A 22,752-nucleotide genomic window follows, 5' to 3' on the forward strand; every position below is an offset into this window, starting at 1 on the left:
AAAAGTGGCAACATGTTGACTGTAGAATCCAGGTGATAAGAATATGGGTTCCCCATGCAACTCTTTCTACTTTTCTGAAAACTTGGAACTTTTCATAATAAAATGTTGGGGGAAAAGACTGCTGTGTTATTTTTTAAGAACACATTTATTGGTGAAGCTTATCTGTTATAAACATGAAATCATCAATGTGACCTTCCTGAGCCTCACTGCCGTGTTTTCTTCCTGGTATTTCTCCTCCTTTGTAGCCACTTCCTTCAGGGCTCAGTTCTCCTGCAGGACTGAGGGTCACGTCGACCTTCTGCTCTGGCTTGAAAGTCCCTCCTATACTTCTGTAGCCTCTGTGGCCACTTCCTTCAGGGCTCAGTTCTCCTGCAGAACTGAGGGTCATGTCCCCTGACCTTCTTCTCTGGTTTGGAAGTCCCTCCTCTGTACTTCTGCCGTAGAATCTGTCACCCCGCACTAGAATCATTCACTCAGCTAATCACTAGACTTTGAGTTTCTTGAGTGCAGAGAGTCCTTCTGAAATGCTTTCAGTACAAGTAACAATAAAGAGACCAGAATGACTTAAACAAATAGGGGTTTATCATCTCCAGGGACAGGAGTCTGGAGGGTTGGCATCTGCCATTTCCGGGTCAGGTCCAGGGCCGGGGACACGGCTGATCCTCCTGCCCTCTCCCTCTTCATATCAGGTGCTCACGGGTCATACAGACTGTATAGCCACCATGGTTATTTCAGTTCTTGAGCTCTGAGCACAGACACTTTGGCATTACCTGTGGATTTGTCAAACCAGTCCTCAATCCATCTATTATTGTTTCTTCTAGAGAAACTGACTTTGCATTTTGAAAATAACAGCTCAGAATTAGATGTCTACATGTGTTTGAAAGCACCCCTGCCTCTAATCTGGAAAAGGATTTCTCTATTTTCATACAACTATAATAATTCATGGAAGCAAGGTTCCTTCAGAGAAATCATGTGGCAGGCTGGTGTTCTGGAGTTTCCAGCCTCAGGCACTGGCCTCAGCCCTGTAGTGAGCGACGGTCGTGGCCCAGAAATTCATTCGGTCAAAAGCAGTTTCACCACCTGAGCCTTTGGGGAGGCCTGCTCCTCGTCCCACTTACCCTATTTTAGTCACAATTCAAATGTGCTTAATTATCTAGTTAATTGCTTAGAACACTTATTAAAAAGCACATAATTGGAAAAGGGGTAATTGGGACTTCCCTGGCAGTCCAATGAACTTCCAGATGTTCAAGCTGGTTTTAGAAAAGGCAGAGGAACCAGAGATCAAATTGCCAACATCCGCTGGATCATGGAAAAAGCAAGAGAGTTCCAGAAAAACATCTATTTCTGCTTTATTGACGATGCCAAAGCCTTTGACTGTGTGGATCACAAACCGTGGAAAATTCTGAAAGAGATGGGAATACCAAACCACCTGACCTGCCTCTTGAGAAACCTATATGCAGGTCAGGAAGCAACAGTTAGAACTGGTCATGGAACAACAGACTGGTTCAAATAGGAAAAGGAGTACGTCAAGGCTGTATATTGTCACCCTGCTTATTTAACTTCTATGCAGAGTACATCATGAGAAACGCTGGGCTGGAAGAAGCACAAGCTGGAATCAAGATTGCCAGGAGAAATATCAATAACCTCAGATATGCAGATGACACCACCCTTATGGCAGAAAGTGATGAGGAACTAAAAAGCCTCTTGATGAAAATGAAAGAGGAGAGTGAAAAAGTTGGCTTAAAGCTCAACATTCAGAAAATGAAGATCAAGGCATCTGGTTCCATCACTTCATGGGAAATAGATGGGGAAACAATGGAAAGAGTGTCAGACTTTATTTTTTGGGCTCCAAAATCACTGCAGATGGTGACTGCAGCCATGAAATTAAAAGACACTTATTCCTTGGAAGGAAAGTTATGACCAACCTAGATAGCATATTCAAAAGCAGAGACATTACTTTGCCAACGAAGGTCCATCTAGTCAAGGCTATGGTTTTTCCCATGGTCATGTATGGATGTGAGAGTTGGACTGTGAAGAAGGCTGAGCACTGAAGAATTGATGCTTTTGAACTGTGGTGTTGGAGAAGACTCTTGAGAGTCCCTTGGACTGCAAGGAGGTCCAACCAGTCCATTCTAAAGGAAGATCAGTCCTGGGTGTTCATTGGAAGGACTGATGCTGAAGCTGAAACTCCAGTACTTTGGCCACCTCATGAGCAGAGTTGACTCATTGGAAAAGACTCTGATGCTGGGAGAAATTGGGGGCAGGAGGAGAAGGGGACCACAGAGGATGAGATGGCTGGATGGCATCACCAACTTGATGGACATGAGTTTGCGTGAACTCCGGGAGATGGTGATGGACAGGGAGGCCTGGCGTGCTGCAGTTCATGGGGTCGCAAAGAGTCAGACACAACTGAGCTGAACTGGCAGTCCAGTGGCTAAGATTCCATGCTCCCAACATTGGGGGCCCAGGTTCGATCCCTGGTCCAGGGAGCTAGATTCCCATATGCCACAAGAAGACCTGGAGCAGCCAAATAAATAATATATTTTTTTAAAAAAGAAAAGGAGGAGTGGACTGAGGATCCAGCCTGAAGGGAGCAAGCAGACATGTGATCCCACCTGGAGCAGCCCAAGGTTGGTCACACAGCTGGTTTCCATAGAGATGGTGATCCTTAAATCATCCAGAAAACGTATGACTATGTTCAGTCTTCTCTGCTTAAGGAGACAGGTAGATATGATACATGAAAAGTAAAATGAAAACCTACATATATATATGATCTTAGAAAGATTTTAAATATAAGAATTAAAGTATACGATTATATACAGATATATGGATTAAAATATAAGAATATATTGATTAAAATACAAGCAGGAAATAATACTGATAATAGCGACTATCTCTGGATGACAGGATGTTTTTCTTTTTTAAAGACAGTTTTGTGTATTTTGTAAATTTCTGCTGAGCATTGAAGGGGGTCAGGGTATGCCTCCCCCAGAGATGCCACTTTGACATGCTTATTTGAGCTGAAGGCAATTGAAAAGTGACAGACACAAAGAAAAACTCTGCACCTTCCCGTCTGTACCCGGAAGGGCGGGGTGATCCCTAATCAGCTAGAGAAGGCGCTGCTTAGAGCTGGCACCATGCCTTAGGCCCCCTGTGTTCACCTTGCCCGGGTTTCCCACTCCTGGAAGCGCAGGCCCCTGACGCTTGTCTTGTCGCTTCCCTGCAGTGCTCATCGTTTTCAGGTTCAGATGCTCTCAGCCCAAGTTCTAAGCGTCCCCTTGGAGTCAGCACCTCTGAGCTCTGCTGTGTGTGTGCAAGATGCACCTGTCTGGTTTTTCCTCCTTACTCTGTTTTTCGTCAGTCTGATTTTCAGGGCCCCAGCCAGTGAACTAAGATGGGGTTGTTTCCCCCCCACCCCCACCGCCCGCTACATTTTTATTACTTTCTGTGGTAAATACTTTTAAAATACTGTAGACAACTTCAACTCTCTTCAACTCTTGGCCTTTCGATAATGCAGTCCTCCTCACATTTTGGTTTTGTCTTGGTGAAAAATGATCAAATACACTCTTTATAATGGCTGTCTGCAAAGTCCTGCTTGTCACAGTTGCCAGCTCTCCTGAGTGGTTCGTTTCGTAACTGTCTCGTAGGTTGGAGCTGTGGGCTCCTATCCGGCCTTTGGTTGTAGCAATCCTGAGCTATCTTCACTGCATGCTGTCCCTGCTTCTCAGGGGTTGTGTTTAGCCCCCTGACCAGCCTGGGGTTACTTTTTCTTTCTGGCATTGCAGGAGTGCTGTGGTTATAGAGTGTCAGGGCACACTTTCCTCGGCCAGGGCACAGGCAGACACACTTCCCTGTCATCCTCCCCTCTTGTTGTTGTAGGGGAACAGAATTTACTGCCCCCAGATATGTCTCTTTGGCATACTAACGCTTGTTTTCCAGGAAACAACAGACATGGAAAAAATTCCAAAAACTGTATAGGAGCTAAACTTCTGTAGGAAACATTGACACTATCAAGTACAGCTCCATGTGTAAGGGCGTCTCCGTCACTGTACCAGGAAGAGGATGATGGAATCTCTAGAATGTCTTATCAGTGAAGCAGGCAGGATTTCAACCTGCATGGCAACCTTGTTTACTGGGCTTTCCTGGTAACCGCCTGAGCTGACTCTCCCCACCCTCAACATCCTCCTTGGCCATTTGAACAAGGGATTCAGTCTGTGTGGGTCTCTCCTAGGTCTCTGTGCTGCTAAACTTGGTTGGATTGTCTGTGTTAATCTGTCTCGCATCAGGTTAATTCTCAGACCAGTCAGAAGAACCCAGAAGGGTAGAGGGAACTTCTTCCATTCCTTCAGGGGTCTTGGCTTCTCAATTCCCACCTGAGAAGAGTCTTAGTTCTAACGCCCACCTGGCAGGGGCCCCTGGCCTCCAAGCCCTGTGTGGTGGTACTTGTTGTTCAGTCACTAAATTGTGTCTGACTGTTTGTGATCCCACGGACTGCAGCATGCCAGGCTCCCCTGTCCTTCACTATCTCCCAGAGTTTGCTCAAATTCATGGTACATTGAGTTGGTTTCCAACCGTCTCGTCCTCTCTTGCCCTCTTCTCCTGTCTTCAGTCTTTCCCAGCATCAGGGTCTTTTCCAGTGAATCAGCTCTTCCCATCAGGTGGCCAAAATATTGGAACTTCAGCATCAGTCCTTCCAAAGAATATTCAGGGTTGATTTCCATTAGGGTTGACTGATTTGATCCCCTTGCTGTCCAGGGGGCTCTCAAGAATCTTCTCCAGCACCACAGTTCAAAAGCATCAATTCTTCAGGGCTCAGCTTGCTTTATGGTCCAGACTCTCACATCCATACATGACTACTGGAAAAACCATAGCTTTGACTATACAGACAAGAGCAGCAGCCATCCAGAACTGTGGAAATACCAGCTCTTACTGCTCTGATTTTTTTTCTCCCCAACTTGGGGATTTCTTACTTTCTACTGAGCTCACCTGTGCGTTTAATCGACGTTCTCAACCTCGGCATCTACTGTCATTGCCTGGGAAGCATTTAGATGTTCCCAGGTAGCCCAGACCAAAATCAGAATCTCCAGGGATGTTTGTAAAGCTCCCCAGGGATTCCCTTTTGCCACCAAGGATAGGAACCACCGATTTAATATGATGTTTTATGTTACCCAATGATATGTGTGTTTAGACATATTTTATTTTTCAGCTGGGGGTATTTTCAAATTACTTTATCAGAAGTAGGTTTCCATCATGTCTAATTAGAAAAAAGAACTCTCTTAAAATGAGGTAGGAAGGAAGCCAGCTGTTAAGTTCCTCTTACATGCTAGGCTCAGTGCTTTGGTCTTTCACATGTGTTATCTCATTTAAGACTCAGAAAAATCCTGTAGGGTGGGTGATGGTTTACTTGTGTTTGCAGATAAGAAAACTGGCTTGGAGAAAGTGAGTAACAAGCATCTGGGTCCACATCTCACAAATGACAGAACCAGACTTGGGTCCATGACATGCCCAAGCCCACACCCTTTTTCCTTATGCCTTGGCAGATGTGAAAGAGATTTTCCATACAGATCTTTCAAAATAAAAATGGGCACTTGGTTTATGTAGATTATATGGTGACTCTATTTTTAGTTTTTAAAGGAGCCTTCATACTGTTTTCCATAGTGGCTGCACTTTTTCACCACATCCTCTCGAGCTTTTCTTGTTTGTAGATTTTTTGATGATGGCCATTCTGACCAGTGTGAGATGGTATCTCATTGTACTTTTGTACATTTGCAGTTCTTTAATAATTAGTGATAGTGAGCATTTTTTCCTTTGTCTATTGGCCATCTGTGTGTCTTCTTTGAAGAAGTGTCTGTTTAGGTCTTCTGCCCATTTTTCGGTTGGGTTTTTTTTAAAGATGTATTTATTTCTGGCTGCGCTGGGTCTCTGTTGTTGGCTGCAGGCCTCCTCTCGGGCTAGCTGCGGCGAGCTGTTTGGCCTCTCACCGTGCTGTCTTCCCCGCTGTGGAGCACGGGCGCTAGGCTCTCGGGTTTCACTGGTTGTGGCACGTGGGCTCAGTTGTCCCATGACATGTGGGGTCTTCCCAGACCAGGGATTGAACCTGTGTCCCCTGCCTTGGCAGGCGGATTCTGAACCACTGGACTACCAGGGAAGTCCAGTTGGGTTGTTTTTTGATTTTGAGTTGTGTGAGCTGTTTCTATATTTTGGAAATTAATTCCTTGTTGATTGCCTCATTTGCAAATATTTTCTCCTATTTTCAACCTATTCTGTAGGTTTTTTGTTTTGTTTTGTTTATGATTTTCATTTGCTGTGCAGAAGCTTTTAAGTTTAACTAGATCCCAAGTTTCAGGTGTGTGTAAATGTACTTATTCAGAATAATTTCTCTTCCCACACCACCAAGGTTGTTCTGTTCTACATACTTCATCTCACTTCTGATGAGACTAAACTGATATTGAGTAATAGTTGTTTTAGAAAAGTTTAACTCACTTTAGTTCATCAGTGTAAATCAATGTGGAATAAAAAATTGAGTTTTCCTCCTTTTAACTGTCCTGTATTGTGAAGGGATGCTGATTGTTAAAAGCAGGTTTACTCACCCTTTTCAGAGTCCTTCCTGGTCCCTGGGTGGGCTGTGTGCATGTGTGTGTTGGAGGTGGGGCAGGGTCATGAGGATACAGAGAACAAGGCTGAGGCCCCTGCGCAGTTCCCAGGGCACAGATGGTGCGGGGTCACTGTCTGGCCCCTCCACGGGTTTGATGGTGGCTCTCCTCCCTGCCTCTCTGGTGATGGGACATCAGCTGTGCACACTTGTTTCTTCTCTGTGTCTTGCCTTCATTCTACTCCTGGTCCATGACTGTGGAGTGGTTGGGGCTTTATCTCTGCCTGGAACCTGGATGAGTGACTTCTCTGTTGGGACATCTGGGTTAGGCTTTTACGGAGCATAGAGTTTTCATTTGACTTCCTTTGGGTGGAAACCAAACCGCCTCTGAGTCTCTGTTTGTTTTCTTGGCAGCTCTTCCACTGGGTCCTCCAGCCGCGTCTCGCAGAAAACCAGCAGGATGGCTGCAAACAAGAGTAAGAGCCAGAGCTCCCTGGCCCTTCACAAGGTGATCATGGTTGGCAGTGGAGGGGTTGGCAAGTCGGCCCTGACTCTGCAGTTCATGTACGATGAGGTAAGACACGCCAGCACACGCTGCCTCCCTGCCGGGTCTCCTGTTGCCCCGTCCCTCGTGTTCCTTGTTCCCCCGTGCGCATTAGAGTCATGGGGTAAATTATGTTACAGTGGCTTCTGAAAAGCTTTCCAGCAGGTTCTGACCAGAGTAAGCTCTGCACTGCTGATGTTAGGTGATGATTTCAGCTCTGGCACAGGGTATTTGGGGTCCCTGCTCCCATTATTCCCATGATTGAATTATGACAGGAGCATAGGGGGCGCCTTTGCACAGGTGTATCTGAAGAGTGAGCCAGGTGCCTAGCTTTGTGACCGTTGATCTGGGGGACATACTGACACCGAGAGAGGAGTTGTCGTAAGAAATTCATCTTTTCTCAAGTGACAGACATCACGTGTGCGCTAGTTGTCCCATTGGTCAGGGTAAAGTTCCAAGTTTCCATCACTTTCTGAGTGTAACGGCGCTGGCGCAAGTCCAGTGTGACAACACAGGCTTGATTCCTGTGGCAGCAAGTGTCCTTGCTTGATGGCCACTTGCTGGTCCTGCAGCAGAGCCCCCAGACCAGAGTTTGAGCCTTGAGGCCTCTTGCCGGCAGTGTGTTTGTGTGACACATGATTTCCAGAATTTGTAAGCGAAGATACTGTCACCACAGTCAGTTAAGATCATCCTCTCTTTTCACTAGACTCTGATCCCCTGTCCAGCCGTCTCCTGTGTAGCGTGGGGTTGGGTGGCCGTGACATTTTGGGATATGGCTGAGGGAAGTGAGATTAAGGATACACCTAGCAGAGGACCAGTGAGGCACATTTGTGTGGTTTGGAATCACTGGGCTTGTGGTTGGATTATCAACAGCTGTCCCAGTGTCTGCTGCCCACCAGGATTATTCCTACCGCCCACCTGATTCAACCTGGCATCGTGATGGGAGGTGCGGGGCCAGGGGTATGTCCTCGCACGAGTGTGTCCAATGCAGCAGGCACGGAAAGTGTGTGGGAAGCAGAGGAGGAATGGGCTCGAAACATGGAGTCAGAAACTGGCCTGGAAGATTCTTCCAGATCTTACAGCCTCTTACAAGGAAGATGGATAGAGGTCGCTAAAATTTGCCAAGAGTCCTCAAACCTTCATTACTAGCAGTGTCACGTAGTTGTGAAGTTGTAAACCATCATCAAAGAGAAACTTAGATCAACTATGGTAGAAGAAAGACTACATGAGTTTTTAATGCTCTATAGGAAATATTTCAGGATCACTGGCATATGACAAGATAGTTCAAGCATATCCAGCAAGTGTATACAACATAGGACAGTATTCTAGAGGTGTGCCAGGCAGTTAATTAACAAGATTGTTATTGTTAGATTTGGGGAGTCAGTGGTATTTGTAGTGTTGCTGTGTAATAAATTACCATACATTCGGCAGCTTCAAACTATACACAGCCATCACTTCTAGTTTCCAGGGGTCAGGGGTGTAGCCTGCCTGAGCTGAGGGTACTGCCTAGGGTCTCAGGCTGCAGGGAAGGTATCCAGCTTCCTGCCAGCTCACTGGCTGTTGGCAGATGCAGTATGGCATGCTTGGCTCCTGGAAGTTGCCCCTAGTTCTCTGTTGTGTGGTCTGTTCTGCAGACAACTCTTCCCCAGCCAGCAGGCAAATCTCTGGTGGTTTAGACAGATCCTCCTACATAGAAATGTAGTCATGAGGTCATTTCATCACAGCTGCCATATTCTTTTGGTTCGAAGCCAGTCTCGGGGTCCCCTACAGTCAAGGGGAGAATGTCACACAAAGGACTCCCGACGGTGGGTTTACCAGAGTATTTTTACTTTTAATAAAATGTATAATGAATTGTGATTCCTTTTCTCCTTTGAGATAATCATTTTTGTATTTAATATTATATATGTGATTTTGTATTTGTTTCTTTAAAGAGTGCCCTTCAGTGAATGAGCTTCAGACCAAAACCTCCATCACCTCCTGAGTCATACTCCCCTGAACCTTATCATGAGAAACTTTTTGTTTGTATGTTTTTGCATGACCAATTTCTTTTTTTAAAATTGAAGTATAGTTGATTTATAATGTGTTGATTTCTGCTGTACAGCAGAGTGATTCAATTCTACATATATTCTTTTTCGTATTATTCTCCATTATGGTTTATCACAGGATATTGAGTATAGTTCCCTGTGCTGCTATACAGTAGGACCTTGTTTTTTATCCATCCTATATATAATAGTTTGCATCTGCTAATCCCAAACTCCCAGCCTATCCCTCCCCAAGCCCGCCTCCCCCGTGAAAACCACAGGTCCATTCTATTTCTGTGAGTCTGTTTCTGTCTCATAGATGAGCTCATTTGTGTCGTATTTTAGGTTCCACCTAAGAGCGATATCATATGGTCTTCATCTTTGTCTTTCTGACTTCACTTGATAATGTCCAGGTCCATCCATGTTGCTGCACATGGCATTATTTCATCCTCTTCTATGGCTGAGTAACAGTCCACTCTATATATGTATCACATCTTCTTTACCCATTCGTCAGTGGATGGACATTTAGGTTGCTTCCATGTCTTGGCTATTGTGAATAGTGCTGCTGCAAACAAAGAGGTGCATGTGTCTTTTTGAAGTATTGTCTTGTCTGGATACATGCCCAGGAGTAGGACTGCCTGATCATGTGGCAGTTCTACTTTTAGTTTCCAGAAAAACCTCCATAGTGTTCCCCATAGCGGTTGCACCAATTTACATTCCCCCCACCAACAGTGTTGGAGAAGGCAATGGCACCCCACTCCAGTACTCTTGCCTGGAAAAGCCCATGGACGGAGAAGCCTGGTAGGCTGCAGTCCATGGGGTTGCCAAGAGTCGGACATGACTGAGCAACTTCACTTTCACGCATTGGAGAAGGAAATGGCAACCCACTCCAGTGTTCTTGCCTGGAGAATCCTAGGGACGGTGGAGCCTGGTGGGCTGCTGTCTATGGGGTCGCACAGAGTTGGACACGACTGAAGCAACTTAGCAGCAGCAGCAGCACCAACAGTGTAGGAAGGTTCTCTTTTCTCCACACCCTCTCCAGCATTTGTATACTTTTGTTTCTGACACTTGCTTTTCTTTATGATATAGTAGAGGCCAACCTAGGGAAATCTAGCAGAATCTCTTTAATTTACCCACAACATTTTTGCATGAGAGAGGCAAATCTCAGGATCTGCTATGGAAGTCTATGTTTTTGCTTAAAAATGTAATTTGCTTCCTAAAGACTCCTTATTTTTCTTGTGTAACAGAGGCTAGGGAAGAAGAGATGGTGAGGAGAGAATTAAGATTCCTTAAGGAGAAGGGGTTAGAGGAGCAGCTATTAGTGGAGATGAAGGAGGGGATTCTGTGCCCCCTCCTAACCCTGAGTAATGGGCGGTGTCTGGAGCTGTTTGCACCCACTGGGTAGAGGGCGGGACTGCTGCCAAACACGCACAGGAGACCCCACACGGGGAATCATCCAGCCTAAATAGTAGGCCATGCTGCTGTCAGGCGGCCTGGCCAGAGACAGCTCAGTGTGGGGAGGTTCCTTTACCACATGGGTGACTGAGGGGCCCTGGATGCCGGGTTCTTTGCAGCTGAGCCACCTTTTTAATCCTCAGCCTAATGTATGTGAAGACTTTTAGCTATTTGCTAAAGTGAGGTTGGCAATGGGGAGATTTTGGTGGCAACTGCTTTGAGACTTCTGGCAGTGGCTGGTAGTCAGCTGAGCTGTGGCTCAGGATGAAGGGTCTGTGTGAGGCTGGCCTTAGGCTTGGTGTCTTGGCATCTGAGACAGAACCCCAGCAGCTTGGCAAAACCAGCAGGGTGGCTCCTATTAACAGAAATGTCAGCGTCAAGGCTCTGAGCTCATGTTCTCATAATGAGCAATGTTCCCTGGCACTGAGGCACTTCCATGCAGCCACATGGGGACATGTGGACCCCAGTGTCAGAGGACTCAGTGGAACTCCTGCTGCACTTATCCTTGAAAGTTCAGAAATAAGCAGCTGAGGTGCTTTACAGTGGTGTTGAGTTTACACTGGGTGTTGGGGTGGTTTTTTTGAGGGAGTCATATATTTGTCTCTTTGGAAAGATGTTAACAGGAGGATACTGCTATGAAGCATGGGCAAATTTTCATATTTTCTCTATTTTAAGATTGTTATATAAGAGAAATTAATACTAAAACTTTTAGTGTCTTTACTTTTAGAATTAAAATCATTTGGATTAATAGCTATTGATTGATAACACAAGGCTCTTTTTCAGTGTTCTGCAAAGGGGTCCATCAGTTCATGTTGATATTTTCAATTTCATTTCTCAGTAATTCAGCTGCTTCGGGTCTGCGTTGTGGCATGTGGACTCTAGAGCTTGGGCTCAGTAGTTGCGGCACACAAGCCTAGTTGCTCTGCGGCATGTAGGGTCTTCCTGGACTGGGGATCGAACCATGTCCTCTGTGTTGGCAGGAGGGTTCTTAACCGCTGGACCACCAGGGAAGTCCCTCAATTCGATTTTTAAAGTTTTTTAAAATTATAGCTTTATGAAGAATTCATGTACCATGAAACTCACCCTTTTAAACTGAACCACTGAGTGATTTTTAGGGTATTCACACGGGTGTGCAGCCATCACCATGATGTAATTGTGGAACATATTTTTCACCTCAGAAAGCACCCCCTGCACAGTAGCAGCCATTCCTCATTATCGCTCCCCACCCCGAGCCTGGCAGCTACTTTCTGTTTCTGTGGAGGTGCTGTTCAGGACATTCTATATACATGGAGTTAGTATGTGACCTTTATGCTGTTTTTTTCACTGATCATCACCTTTCGAAAGTTCATCCAGTGTTACAGTTGTATCAGTGTTTCATTTCTTTTTTTAAAAATTGCAGTATAATTCACATACCATAAAATTGACCCTTTTAAGTGTACAATTCAGTGGTTTTTTAAAGTATATTTACAAAACTGTGCAACCATTACCACTTATGTAATTCCAGAAAGTTCCCATTCCCCTCAAAGAAATCTAATACCCACTGGCCATCACCCTCCACCCCCTCCTGCAGCCCTGGCCACCATGAATCTGCTTTCTGTTTCCACAGACTTGTCTGTTCTACACGTTTCATGTAAATAGACTCATATATGATCTTTTGTGTCTGGCTTCATTTTACCTACCAAAATTTGTCAGGGTTCATCCAGGTTGTAGCATGAATCTATTTCCTTACTTTTTACAACTGAATAATATTCCATTGTCTGGATATGCCATATTTTATATATTCATTTGTCAGTTGATATTTGGTTATTTCTACCTTTGGCTATTATGGGTAATGCTGCTGTGAACATTAACCTACAGGTTTTTGTGTGGACACCTCACATTCTCTTGGGTGTGTACCTGGGTGTGAAATTTGCTGGATTATATGGTAACTCTGTTTAACTTTTTGGGAACTGAAAAACTGTTTGCAGCAGCCACACCATTTTACAATTTATGAGGGTTATAATTTCTCCATATTCCCACCAATGCTTGTTATTGTCCATCTTTTTGATTACAGCATCTTCAGTTCAGTCGCTCAGTCATGTCCGACTCTTTGTGATGCCATAAATCACAGCACACCAGGCCTCCCTGTCCATCACCAGCTCCCAGAGTTCACTCAAACTCATGTCCATCGAGTCGGTGATGCCATCCAGCCATCTCATTCTCACCCCTTCTCCTCCTGCCCCCAATCCCTCCCAGCATCAGAGTCTTTTCCAGTGAGTCAGCTCTTCCCATGAGGTGGCCAAAGTGTTAGTGGGTATGGAGTAGTAGCTCATGGTTTTAATTTGCATTTTCCTACTGACTAGTCAGGCTGAGCATCTTTTCATGTGTTTTTTGGCCATTTGTATATCTTCCTTGGATAATGTCTGTTCAGATCCTTTGTCTATTTTTTTTTTCATTTCATTTGGTTTTTTCTTCCTTTGCCCATTTTAAAATTGGTATTTAACTTTAAGATTTTCTTATTGAGTTTAAGACTTATTTATATATTCTGAATATAAATAGTTCCTTATTAGATACAGTCTTTACAGATATTTTCTGCCATTCTGTGGGTTGTATTTTGACTTTGGTGGTGTCTTTCAAAGCACAAAATTTAAAAATTTTGATAAAGTCCAGTTTATCTCTTTTCCCTTTTGCTGCTTGTGCTTTTGGTGCCATATCTAAGAAGGCGTTGCTAAATTCAACGTTATGAAGATTTCTACCTTACGTTTTCTTCTAAGAGTTTATATTTTCAGCTCTTGTATTTAAGTCTTTGCTCCATTTTGAGTTAATTTTTGTATGGGATGTGAAATAAGGGTCCCAAGTTCATTTTTTCACATGTGGATATCCAGTTATACCAGCATGAAGTCAATTTTAATAGTACATTGCTGTCATTAAAATTATCCCCTGAATATCCTGACTTATAACATTAAAATACTTATTTTATGAATGATGCAATATAAAGAAAATAGCTCTGTGTCATAATTACTAAATAATGTAACCACTGAGGGAAGTTTAACATTTCTTTGAAAATTTTTTGTCTTTAGTCTCTTTTAGTGGGATGTATTCTATCCAGATATTCTGTTTTAAAGTCTCTTGAATTACTTTATTTCTCTGCTGGGCTACATTACCAATTTAATATTCATTTACATTTGTTTGTTTCGGTTTTCCTGTTTAACAGCTTTTATTTTGCTTTGTCCTCCCAGGGTGTTTCTTCTCTTTTTTTCAGTAGCTGCATAGTATTCCATTATGTAGATCCCTGGCCTGGGCAGTGGGGTGGTTTTTAACCTTTTGTTGTTACATGTGGTACCACAGTGAATAACCTTGTGTGTTCCTGTGCATGTGTGTCTGTAAATTAGATTCCTGGAAGGAGGATGAACCTTCTCTAGCTTGATTAGGTGTTGCCATATTTGTCTCCATACAGACTATATTGTTGTCTCCTCCCACTAGCAATGTGCAAGAGGGCCTTTTCCCCAGAGTATGTTGTCAGACTTTGGGATTTTTTGCCAGTCTGGTAGGTGAAAAATGGTATCTCTATGTAGTTACCATTTTTATTTTATTAGTGGGTATGAACATCTTTTCCTGTGTTTAGCATCATATATGTTTATTTTTGCGTATTGTTTGTCTGTTGCCACTTTTCCCCGTCAGCTTGGTCTTTTGTCTCTCCCTGTTTCCAGTTAATATATAGCTCTTTGTGATGTGGCTTTAAATACTTTTTCCCTGTTTGTCGTTTGTCTTTGTTTATAGTGTTGTGCCATACAGAAGTTTTAAACTTTTTTATGTAGTCTAATTTATCAATTTTTTCTTACATGGCTTCTGGATTTTGAGTCATAGTTAAAAAGGCCTTCCCCACTTCAAGGTAATAAAGGGATTTCACCCATGTTTTCTTCTAGTTCTCGAGTGTTTTGTTGTTAACGTTTAATCTTGACCCATTTGGAATTTATCTTGTTGTACAGTTATTTAAGCCTCTTGGTGCCTCTTGACCAATTACTTTTCAGATGAGTTTTATGATTCTGTTGATTATGAATAAGAGCTTCCGTTTCTTACCATCACTAGTGTTTAATTATAATTGTATACTGACAAGAATATTGCCAAGCATTCTGCTCTCTGCTTGGTGTCCTCATCTGTAAAATGGGAATATCTGCTCTTACTGTTTTTAAACAAAATTTTTAAATGGTAGAATTGAAAGGAGCAAAGAACAGAAATACTACGTAAGGGATTATCTTTATTTTATAGTGCCTTACACATGGTATGATAATTATCCACACTCAGTACTCAGTTGATAACAAGCAAGTGCCCATATATTGAAATTTATTTTTTTCGCAGCTTTTCTTCTCTCTTAGAACTTTGTTAATTACTGATTGTGTTGTCTGTTTGCTCAGTTCGTGGAGGACTACGAACCTACCAAGGCTGACAGTTACAGGAAGAAAGTGGTCCTCGATGGGGAAGAAGTGCAGATAGACATCCTGGACACAGCGGGACAGGAGGACTATGCGGCCATCCGTGACAACTACTTCCGGAGCGGGGAGGGTTTCCTGCTCGTGTTCTCCATCACCGAGCACGAGTCATTCACAGCAACTGCCGAGTTCAGGTGTGTTTGACGAGAAATCGCCTCCAGCAAGCCCTGTGCCCTCGGTCGTGTCTCAGCCTTGGAAGGAGTTTGGGGTTAAGCATACACCTCCGGGGTTGAGCCTTCTTCTTTTTTTTTTTTTTTTTTCATTTTAACAGTTTTTAATGAAAGCTGTAGACAAGATGACTTTATTCTTGCATCTTCTCAATTGTTTCTTCCTTATATTTGCCCTTTTCCTTTCCTACTTGGTGAGATTTGGCTTTACGTTCGAGGATCTTTTTGCGGTCTTTGTCCAGTTTTAGTCTGGTGATAACCACCTTGCTGGGGTGAATGCCCACATGGACAGTTGTGCGGTTAGCCTTCTCCCGCTGCACTCGTTCAATGTAGATGACGTATTTCTTCCTGTAAACCTGGACTACTTTGCCAATTTGCTGCCCTTTGTAGTGCCCTCGTACAACCTGAACTTCATCATCCTTTCGGATGGGCATGGATTGAACGTTGTACTTCTGTCTTAGCTCTTTAGAAAGAGGAGAAGACATAATTTTCCTGCGAATGTGGGAAGGCGCATTGAAATGCCTTTTTCGATTCTTGCTTCCGTCAGAAGTCACAAAGGGATTGAACTTCATTTTGGCCACTAGCGTTTCAGCGATGGCCACAGAAGGGAAGAGCCGGCATTGAGCCTTCTTATCAGGAAGAAATCTGTCTAAAGAACTTTCTGGGGCTTTATGGATCTTGGCACATTATAGCTCATCGTTTGTTACATGCTCTTTGGGCTTCCTCGGTTTATAATTTCCAAATAGAAATGATCTTAATGAAGGATCTGTTGTCCCTAAAGAGGACAAAGCCATTCCATACAGTCAGGAACCTGTTGTTTTTGTTTTCATGTAAATCCTGAGAGGCAGGGGTTGGTAAGAGTTAACGATCTTTACCTCTTTTCATAATTTTGCTAAAAAGTGAACAGTTCTGCTCTACTTTGAGGTTTCTGAGACCTCCGATGTCAGGAGATGGACACCAGGGTCAGAGTGACTGTGTGCTGCTCCCAGGGGACACGTAACCCATGGAGCGGGAAGCGCCGGCTTCCGGTCACACACAGCCAGGTCCCAGTGCTGCTCCCAGGGGACACGTAAGCCACGGAGCGGGAAGCGCCGGCCGTAGGTCACACACAGCCAGGTCTGAGTCCCTGCCCTGTCACAGTCTTGTGACTCAGGGCAAGTGTACTTAGTGTTCTGTTTCTTGTCCTGAAAATCTCTTACTGATGAAATGGAATGCTGTGTTAGGCTATATTTCCCAAGTGGAACCATCACTGTGTGGTGGCCCGTATCTTCTCACCATATGGGCACGTGGGGAGTGTTCACTGCCATCACTTATTTGAAATCGTGAAATTCATTGCTATAAAGAAATAGTGAGTGTGCGGGCTCAGTGCTCCAGGGATTCTAGCAGGTAAGATCTCTCTCTGCCCCATCCCCTTGCCAACTTTTACACAGCTGTGGTTTTTCATCCCCCTCCTTGGAAGCAGACCTCTCCAGATTACTGTTCATATTTTTGGTTGCTAGGCATGGCTTGCAGGATATCTTAGTTCCCTGGCCAGGGACTGAACCCACAGTCCCTTGGCAATGAGAGGGCCAAGTCCTAACCACTGGATGGCCAGGGGATTCTCAGATGAATTTTTATTCTAAGAACCAAATCTACAAGGGAAAAAGAAAATGGTTTTTTGTTTTTTCACTCTTTAGCAAGTTCTGGTCAGAAATGAAGGCCATCAGCCAAAGAGGAAATGGAGGAAGCCAAAAATCCCCTCAAGGTGTGGAATGAGCATCAGTGAGCTGGGAGGGAGGCCTTGGGGACCCTGGTAGAGCAAGGGGAAGGGGGGCAGGTAGAGCCTCACTTGTCATCTTCCTGGTCTCTAGTCTCCCGAGGGTGAATATCAACAGTTCTCGGCAACCAAGGTGTGCGTGTTGTGAGCACTTAAATGGCTAGGATTCCCAGGGAGAAATCCTGTTAATTTGGAGCTCTTTCTGACATAGCCAGAGGTTTCCGAAAGTAGCCCCCATGTTCATAGCTAGACCTGCATCCACACAGTCCTGCTGCGATGCCTCCTTGAGGCAGAGCGGGGCAGCGCATGCACCAGCTTGTCTCTCACCCTGTCTTAAGTCTTTGCTTTCCCATCGGCCCCAAGACTCCCCAAGAAAGGATGTGCTGACAATAGAGGTCACCTCCAAGAGTAACAGGGCCACCATGTCCTGTCCCCAGGTCACCACGGGCACCTCCTCCTGGGAGAAAGGCTTTGTTTGGAAAGAAGGGAAAGGACAAGTTAGTGCTTGTGGCTTGAACTCTGGGCAGTTAAAGAAAAGCCCTGGAGCTGCCCAGGTTCCCACAGTGCACAGGATGCGTGTGGGCTATCTGAGCCCTTATGGTTAAAACTCAGGCCCTTCATGCCTGTTAGCAGTTTAAAAACAGCACTTCTGCATTTATCTTCCAAATGGAAAAGCCCCAATATAAGTAAAACATTAATATACCATCTTTTCCTTGAAACTTTTCCTGGACATAATCCATAAACTAGAGAAGTAGTTTTGTTACATCAGAACTTGGTGCTTGTTTATCAGTGAGATAATTAGTCACGCCTCTGTAAGCCTGATGAGCCAGAAAGCAGTTTTTATTGTTCATTGTGTAGACTGACCACATAACTTCTAAACACAGTGTGCTCCTTGATGCCTGTGCAATGCAGGATGTGGCAAAACTACTTAGAGGCAATTCTCAAGCATCTGCTTATTTTTTTTCTTTTTCATTTTTCTTAAAGGGAAGGATATATATATTAGGAGTTTGGAATCCACACTATTGTATATAAATTAAACAACAAGGATCTACTGTATAGTACAGGAAACTGTATTTAACATTTTGTAATAACCTGTAAAGGAAAAGAATATGAAAAGGAGTATATATACAGCTGAATCACTTGGTCATACAATTAAAAGTAACACAACACTGTAAATCAACTGTGCTTCAACAAAAAAATGGTATATCTGGTACTTAAATTGACTGTATGGAAAAAAATTTAAGTATTTTTTATTATTATGAAATGTCACCCTATAGTATATAAAAATCAATACAGATCTCCACAAAATGTTTTTGAAGGGGTCTTTTATAGAAGTAGACGTGTTTCCCCTGGATCAAAATAATGGAAGTGGAATATTTACTTTTTTTAAATATGTGGTTTAAAAAAAATTTAGAAAACTGGTTATTTTTAGTAGTGATCAAGTCTGATGTGCTACATACAGGTAACAGTTACTTTAGAGAAAGATGTTTTTGAAGAACTTTTCCGTAGGCCTTGGAGTATCTCATTTTCTCCCACCACTTTGTAGTAGAAAAATTACGCACATTGAAGTAGGGTTCCTGCCTCACAGAACTAGGGGGAAGGGCAGGAGGCCCACACATGCAGATTAGGATTGAAGCAAGAGTTTTACAAACCATACTTACTGTTAATACTTGAGCATCTCTCTGGTGTTTCTTTGCTTTTCTGTAATATTCTATTTCGCTGAGATAAAAAGAATTACCAGTTGTACTTGCTACACTGATTTCATGGTCTGCTAATAGACTATTCCCTTCTATATTCCTGTGGCTCAGACAGTAGTGAATCTGCCTGCAATGCAGGAGACCCGGGTTCGATCCCTGGGTTGGAATTAAGGGAATTTCAACTGGGTTGGGAAGATCCCCTGGAGAAGGAAATGACTATCAACTCCAGTATTCTTGCTTGGAGAATCCCATGGACAGAGGAGCCTGGAGACCAACAGTCCATGGGATCACAGAGACATGACTCTTTACAACTTACTACTTGAACTTTCTATATTCTTACAAAGAAATTACTTTTTTTTCTCCCAACGTAATTATTAAACATTTTGTATATGAAGATATTTCTTTTATCTGATTTCTATCCCAGAGGGTCCCAAGTTTTCCCTTTTTTTGTTTCGTTTTTGCAAAGCATAAACTGGGGATGCTGTTGAAGTGCAAAATCCTGGTCTCCTACCCAGACATTTACTTATGGGCCCAGGAACCTGCATTTGTAATGCACACCCCTAGTAACTCTAGTGCAGCAAACTGAAACCAGACTTGAGGAACTCCAGTTAACCACAGGGTGAAGGGGGTGCTTCCTCAGGAGGGGCTGTAAGTGGCAGCTCCCTCTGCCATGCCTGCTGTCTTGCATGGGTTGGCAGAACTGGGCTTCTCATCCAGGCTTCTTAGCTGCTTTCTTCTTGATCCACCACCACAGGGAACAGATCCTCCGTGTTAAAGCTGAAGAAGATAAAATCCCACTGCTCGTCGTGGGGAACAAATCTGACCTGGAGGAACGGAGGCAGGTGCTAGTGGAGGAGGCCAGGGCCAAGGCCGAGGAGTGGGGCGTGCAGTACGTGGAGACCTCGGCCAAGACACGGGCCAATGTGGACAAGGTAGGTCGGTCCCCCGCCCGCCACCTGCTGCCCTGGGGGAGCTGCTCTGGGGAGACCAGGGTGGCAGGGTTGGGAATGGATTCTAGCATCAGGACAAGAAGCACAGGGATGGTCCGACCCACACACCAGCTTTTGTCAGGTGCGCGCCTTTGGCCAAATGGAAGCCCAGCGGGTGAGGCCGTGGCTGTGGAGGCCATGTCTTTGCACGCTCTGTGGCCTGTATCCTCTGGGGGCAGGGCTGGCTGTGTCAGGGGTCCTCTTGGTTTTGTGCTCATTGATGGATTGGGTGGGCTTCCCTGATAGCTCAGTTGGTAAAGAATCCACCTGCAATGCAGGAGACCCCGGTTCAGTTCCTGGGCTGGGAAGATCTGCTGGAGAAGGGATAGGCTACCCACACCAGTATTCTTGGGCTTTCCTTACGCCTCAGCTGATAGATAAAGAACCCGGCTGCAATGCGGGATACCTGGGTTCGATCCCTGGGTTGGGAAGATGCCTTGGAGAAGGGAAAGGCTACCCACTCCAATATTCTGGCCTGGAGAATTCCATGGAAGAATTCCATGCAAGTCCATGGGTTTGCAAAGAGTCGGACATGACCGAGTGACTTTCACTTTTCACTTTCACAAATTGGGTAGATTTGTTCTTTTCACCTTCCTGTTCCCCTGCAGAGCCCAGGAGTCCTGTCTTTATAACTGAGTCCCTGCATCATAGTTTCTCCCAGGAATTGGCACTCTAGGGAGCTCTTCTCTCTTTCTCAGCCCCAGAGTACTTTCTCATTCAAATACCTGTAGCTAAGGAAAGGATGACCTTGACAACGATAAACACCAACAGTTGAAACCCGCCTTGCAGCGATGCAAGGCCTTTAAAATACTGTATTTTTTTGGCCATGCTGGGTCTTCACTGCTGTGTGGGCTTCTCTCTAGATGCAAGGAGTGGGGGCTACTCTTCATTGCCGTGCATGGGCTCTACGGTGTGTGGGCTCAATAGTTGCGGTTCCCAGGCTATAGGGCACAGGCTCAATGGCTGTGGTGCACACAGGCTCAGTTGCTCTTTGGCATATGGGATCTTCCCGGATCAGGGATTGAACCCATGTCGTCTGCATTGGGGGGTAGATTCTTTACCACTGAGCCACAAGGGAAGCCCTTTATCACATTATTGACTAGAGACATATTACAGCAACAGGCGTTAGTTTCTACAAAGAAAAACCAGCGATATTTGAAGCTGTCTCAGTCACTATTGGGCTTCCCTGGTAAAGAATCCACCTGCAGTGCAGGAGACCTGGGTTTGACCCCTGGGTTGGGAAGATGGCCCTGGAGAAGGAGATGGCTACCCACTTTAGTATTGTCAATAATGTGTTTTTGTTTTTGTTTTTAAAAGTTCACAGTGGTTACCCCAGAGCATTTAAAGCTGAGACTTTCTTTCTGCCGTCACCCTGTTCCTTAGCTCTGACATCATGACCTGGCTCCTGTAAAACCTGCACATATCACTTTGCAGCCAAGTAGTGGACACATCTGCACAGCATCTGAATCCCCCCACTTCCTTCTCACTTCTCCTTTGCTTCTTTCCTGAAGAGCAAGAAATCTGATATGAAGCCCTACTGTAGCCAGTGATGCTGGAAGATTTAGGATGTTGGTGTCAGAAGGGGTTCACTCTGGAAGCCTCTCCAGCAACATAAATCTGTTTAGTTGTGTCTGGAGTGTGAAGCAGGTTCCTTTGGCAGCTCTTTTTTCTTTGTTAGCTCTTATGTTGATTCTTTTGTGTTTCCAGATCCTTCCATTTTTATCAAATAGTTTTCTAGCCATAGAATTACAACACACAGGAAATCCAGTCACATAATTCATTTGAAAAAAATCAGGATGACTTGCCGGGCATGGAACTGTGGGCGTGGTCTGCAGGGGCTGTCACAGAGTGGCTTGTCATCTTCCCTTCCTGCCCTGACCTGCTGGACCTGCCAAACAGGAACCAGCAGAAACTGATGACCAACAGGCAGCATTGTACTCACTTGTCAACAGTTCACAGGAAAGGGGATTGTTGATAAGACTGGCCAGTGAACAGCTATGTCAACATTTGACATTGGACATGCACCCTTCCCCCTTCTGCCTTTTGCTGTTAGAAAAACCTGTGATATTTGAAGCTGTCTTAGTCACTATTGGGCTTCCCTGGTAAAGAATCCACCTGCAGTGCAGAAGACCTGGGTTTGACCCCTGGGTTGGGAAGATTGCCCTGGAGAAGGAGATGGCTACCCACTTCAGTATTCTTGCCTGGAGAATCCCATGGACAGAGGACAGTCCATGGCAGGCTACAGTCCATGGGGTAGCAAAGAGTCAGACAAGACTGAGTGACTGACACTTCAGCCACTATTGGGCAGAGCAGGGGGTGTGCTTTCCTGAGAGACTGAAGGGAAGGAACGGATACTTAGGTTAGCCTGATCCAGTTTGTGGGATCCTTCACTGCACCCTGAGCTGGTGGTGAGTGCCTGTGGAGCCCTCACTCAGAAAGCTTGATCTCACTTTCCCTAGGAAAGTAACAGGAGCCTGTTGTTCTGTACAAGTGTCCAAAGGTGAAAGCCTGCTCTCAGTCTCACACTTGCCATCTTCTCCATGAGAAATCACGAACATTTCTTTGTAGGAGGTGTATAATCAATACCCAGGCATGGCTGCTGGGAGCAGAGGGCAAAAACCTTGTGATGAGTGACAATCCGTATCTAAGTAGCACACTAGCATTCACAACAGGTCTCATCAGTTCCTGATGAAGCCCCTTTAGCTGACATCGGGAAGTGGGGGTGCAGGTGTGGGGAGGAGGGGTCAGGCTGCTCTTTCTGCTTCTCCCTGACCCCTGCAAACGCAAGTCTGCTGCTTGGGGCTTGTGATGAAGTTCCTGCCCTTCAGTTCAGTTCAGTTGCTCAGTCATGTCCGACTCTTTGCGACCCCATGAATCGCAGCACACCAGGCCTCCCTGTCCATCACCAACTCCTGGAGTTCACTCAGACTCAGGTCCATTGAGTCAGTGATGCCATCCAGCCATCTCATCCTCTGTCGTCCCCTTCTCCTCCTGCCCCCAATCCCTCCCAGCATCAGAGTCTTTTCCAATGAGTCAACTCTTCGCATGAGGTGGCCAAAGTA

At 44.8% G+C, this 22,752-nt stretch overlaps 2 protein-coding genes across 7 annotated transcripts in view; one reads left to right on the forward strand and one right to left on the reverse strand.

Moving 5' to 3' along the window:
- RALB (RAS like proto-oncogene B) overlaps positions 1 to 22,752 on the forward strand; it is a 75,455-nt gene that overhangs the window by 50,095 nt on the left and 2,608 nt on the right. For all 6 annotated transcript variants that reach the window (XM_068967278.1, XM_068967277.1, XM_068967274.1 and 3 more), the window contains 3 exons: positions 7,007 to 7,166; positions 15,007 to 15,215; positions 19,456 to 19,633. In XM_068967278.1, coding sequence (XP_068823379.1) covers positions 7,053 to 7,166; positions 15,007 to 15,215; positions 19,456 to 19,633 — 501 coding nt within the window. In that variant the 5' untranslated portion in view covers positions 7,007 to 7,052. The remainder of the gene's footprint in view (positions 1 to 7,006; positions 7,167 to 15,006; positions 15,216 to 19,455; positions 19,634 to 22,752) is intronic.
- On the reverse strand, positions 15,358 to 15,853 carry LOC138075474 (large ribosomal subunit protein uL24-like). The gene has a single exon (XM_068967280.1). It carries the CDS (start codon positions 15,818 to 15,820, stop codon positions 15,383 to 15,385), a length of 438 nt encoding a protein of 145 aa, XP_068823381.1. The 5' UTR covers positions 15,821 to 15,853; the 3' UTR covers positions 15,358 to 15,382.

Source organism: Capricornis sumatraensis, chromosome 3, assembly GCF_032405125.1.
Source record: "Capricornis sumatraensis isolate serow.1 chromosome 3, serow.2, whole genome shotgun sequence".
Lineage (NCBI taxonomy): Eukaryota > Metazoa > Chordata > Mammalia > Artiodactyla > Bovidae > Capricornis > Capricornis sumatraensis.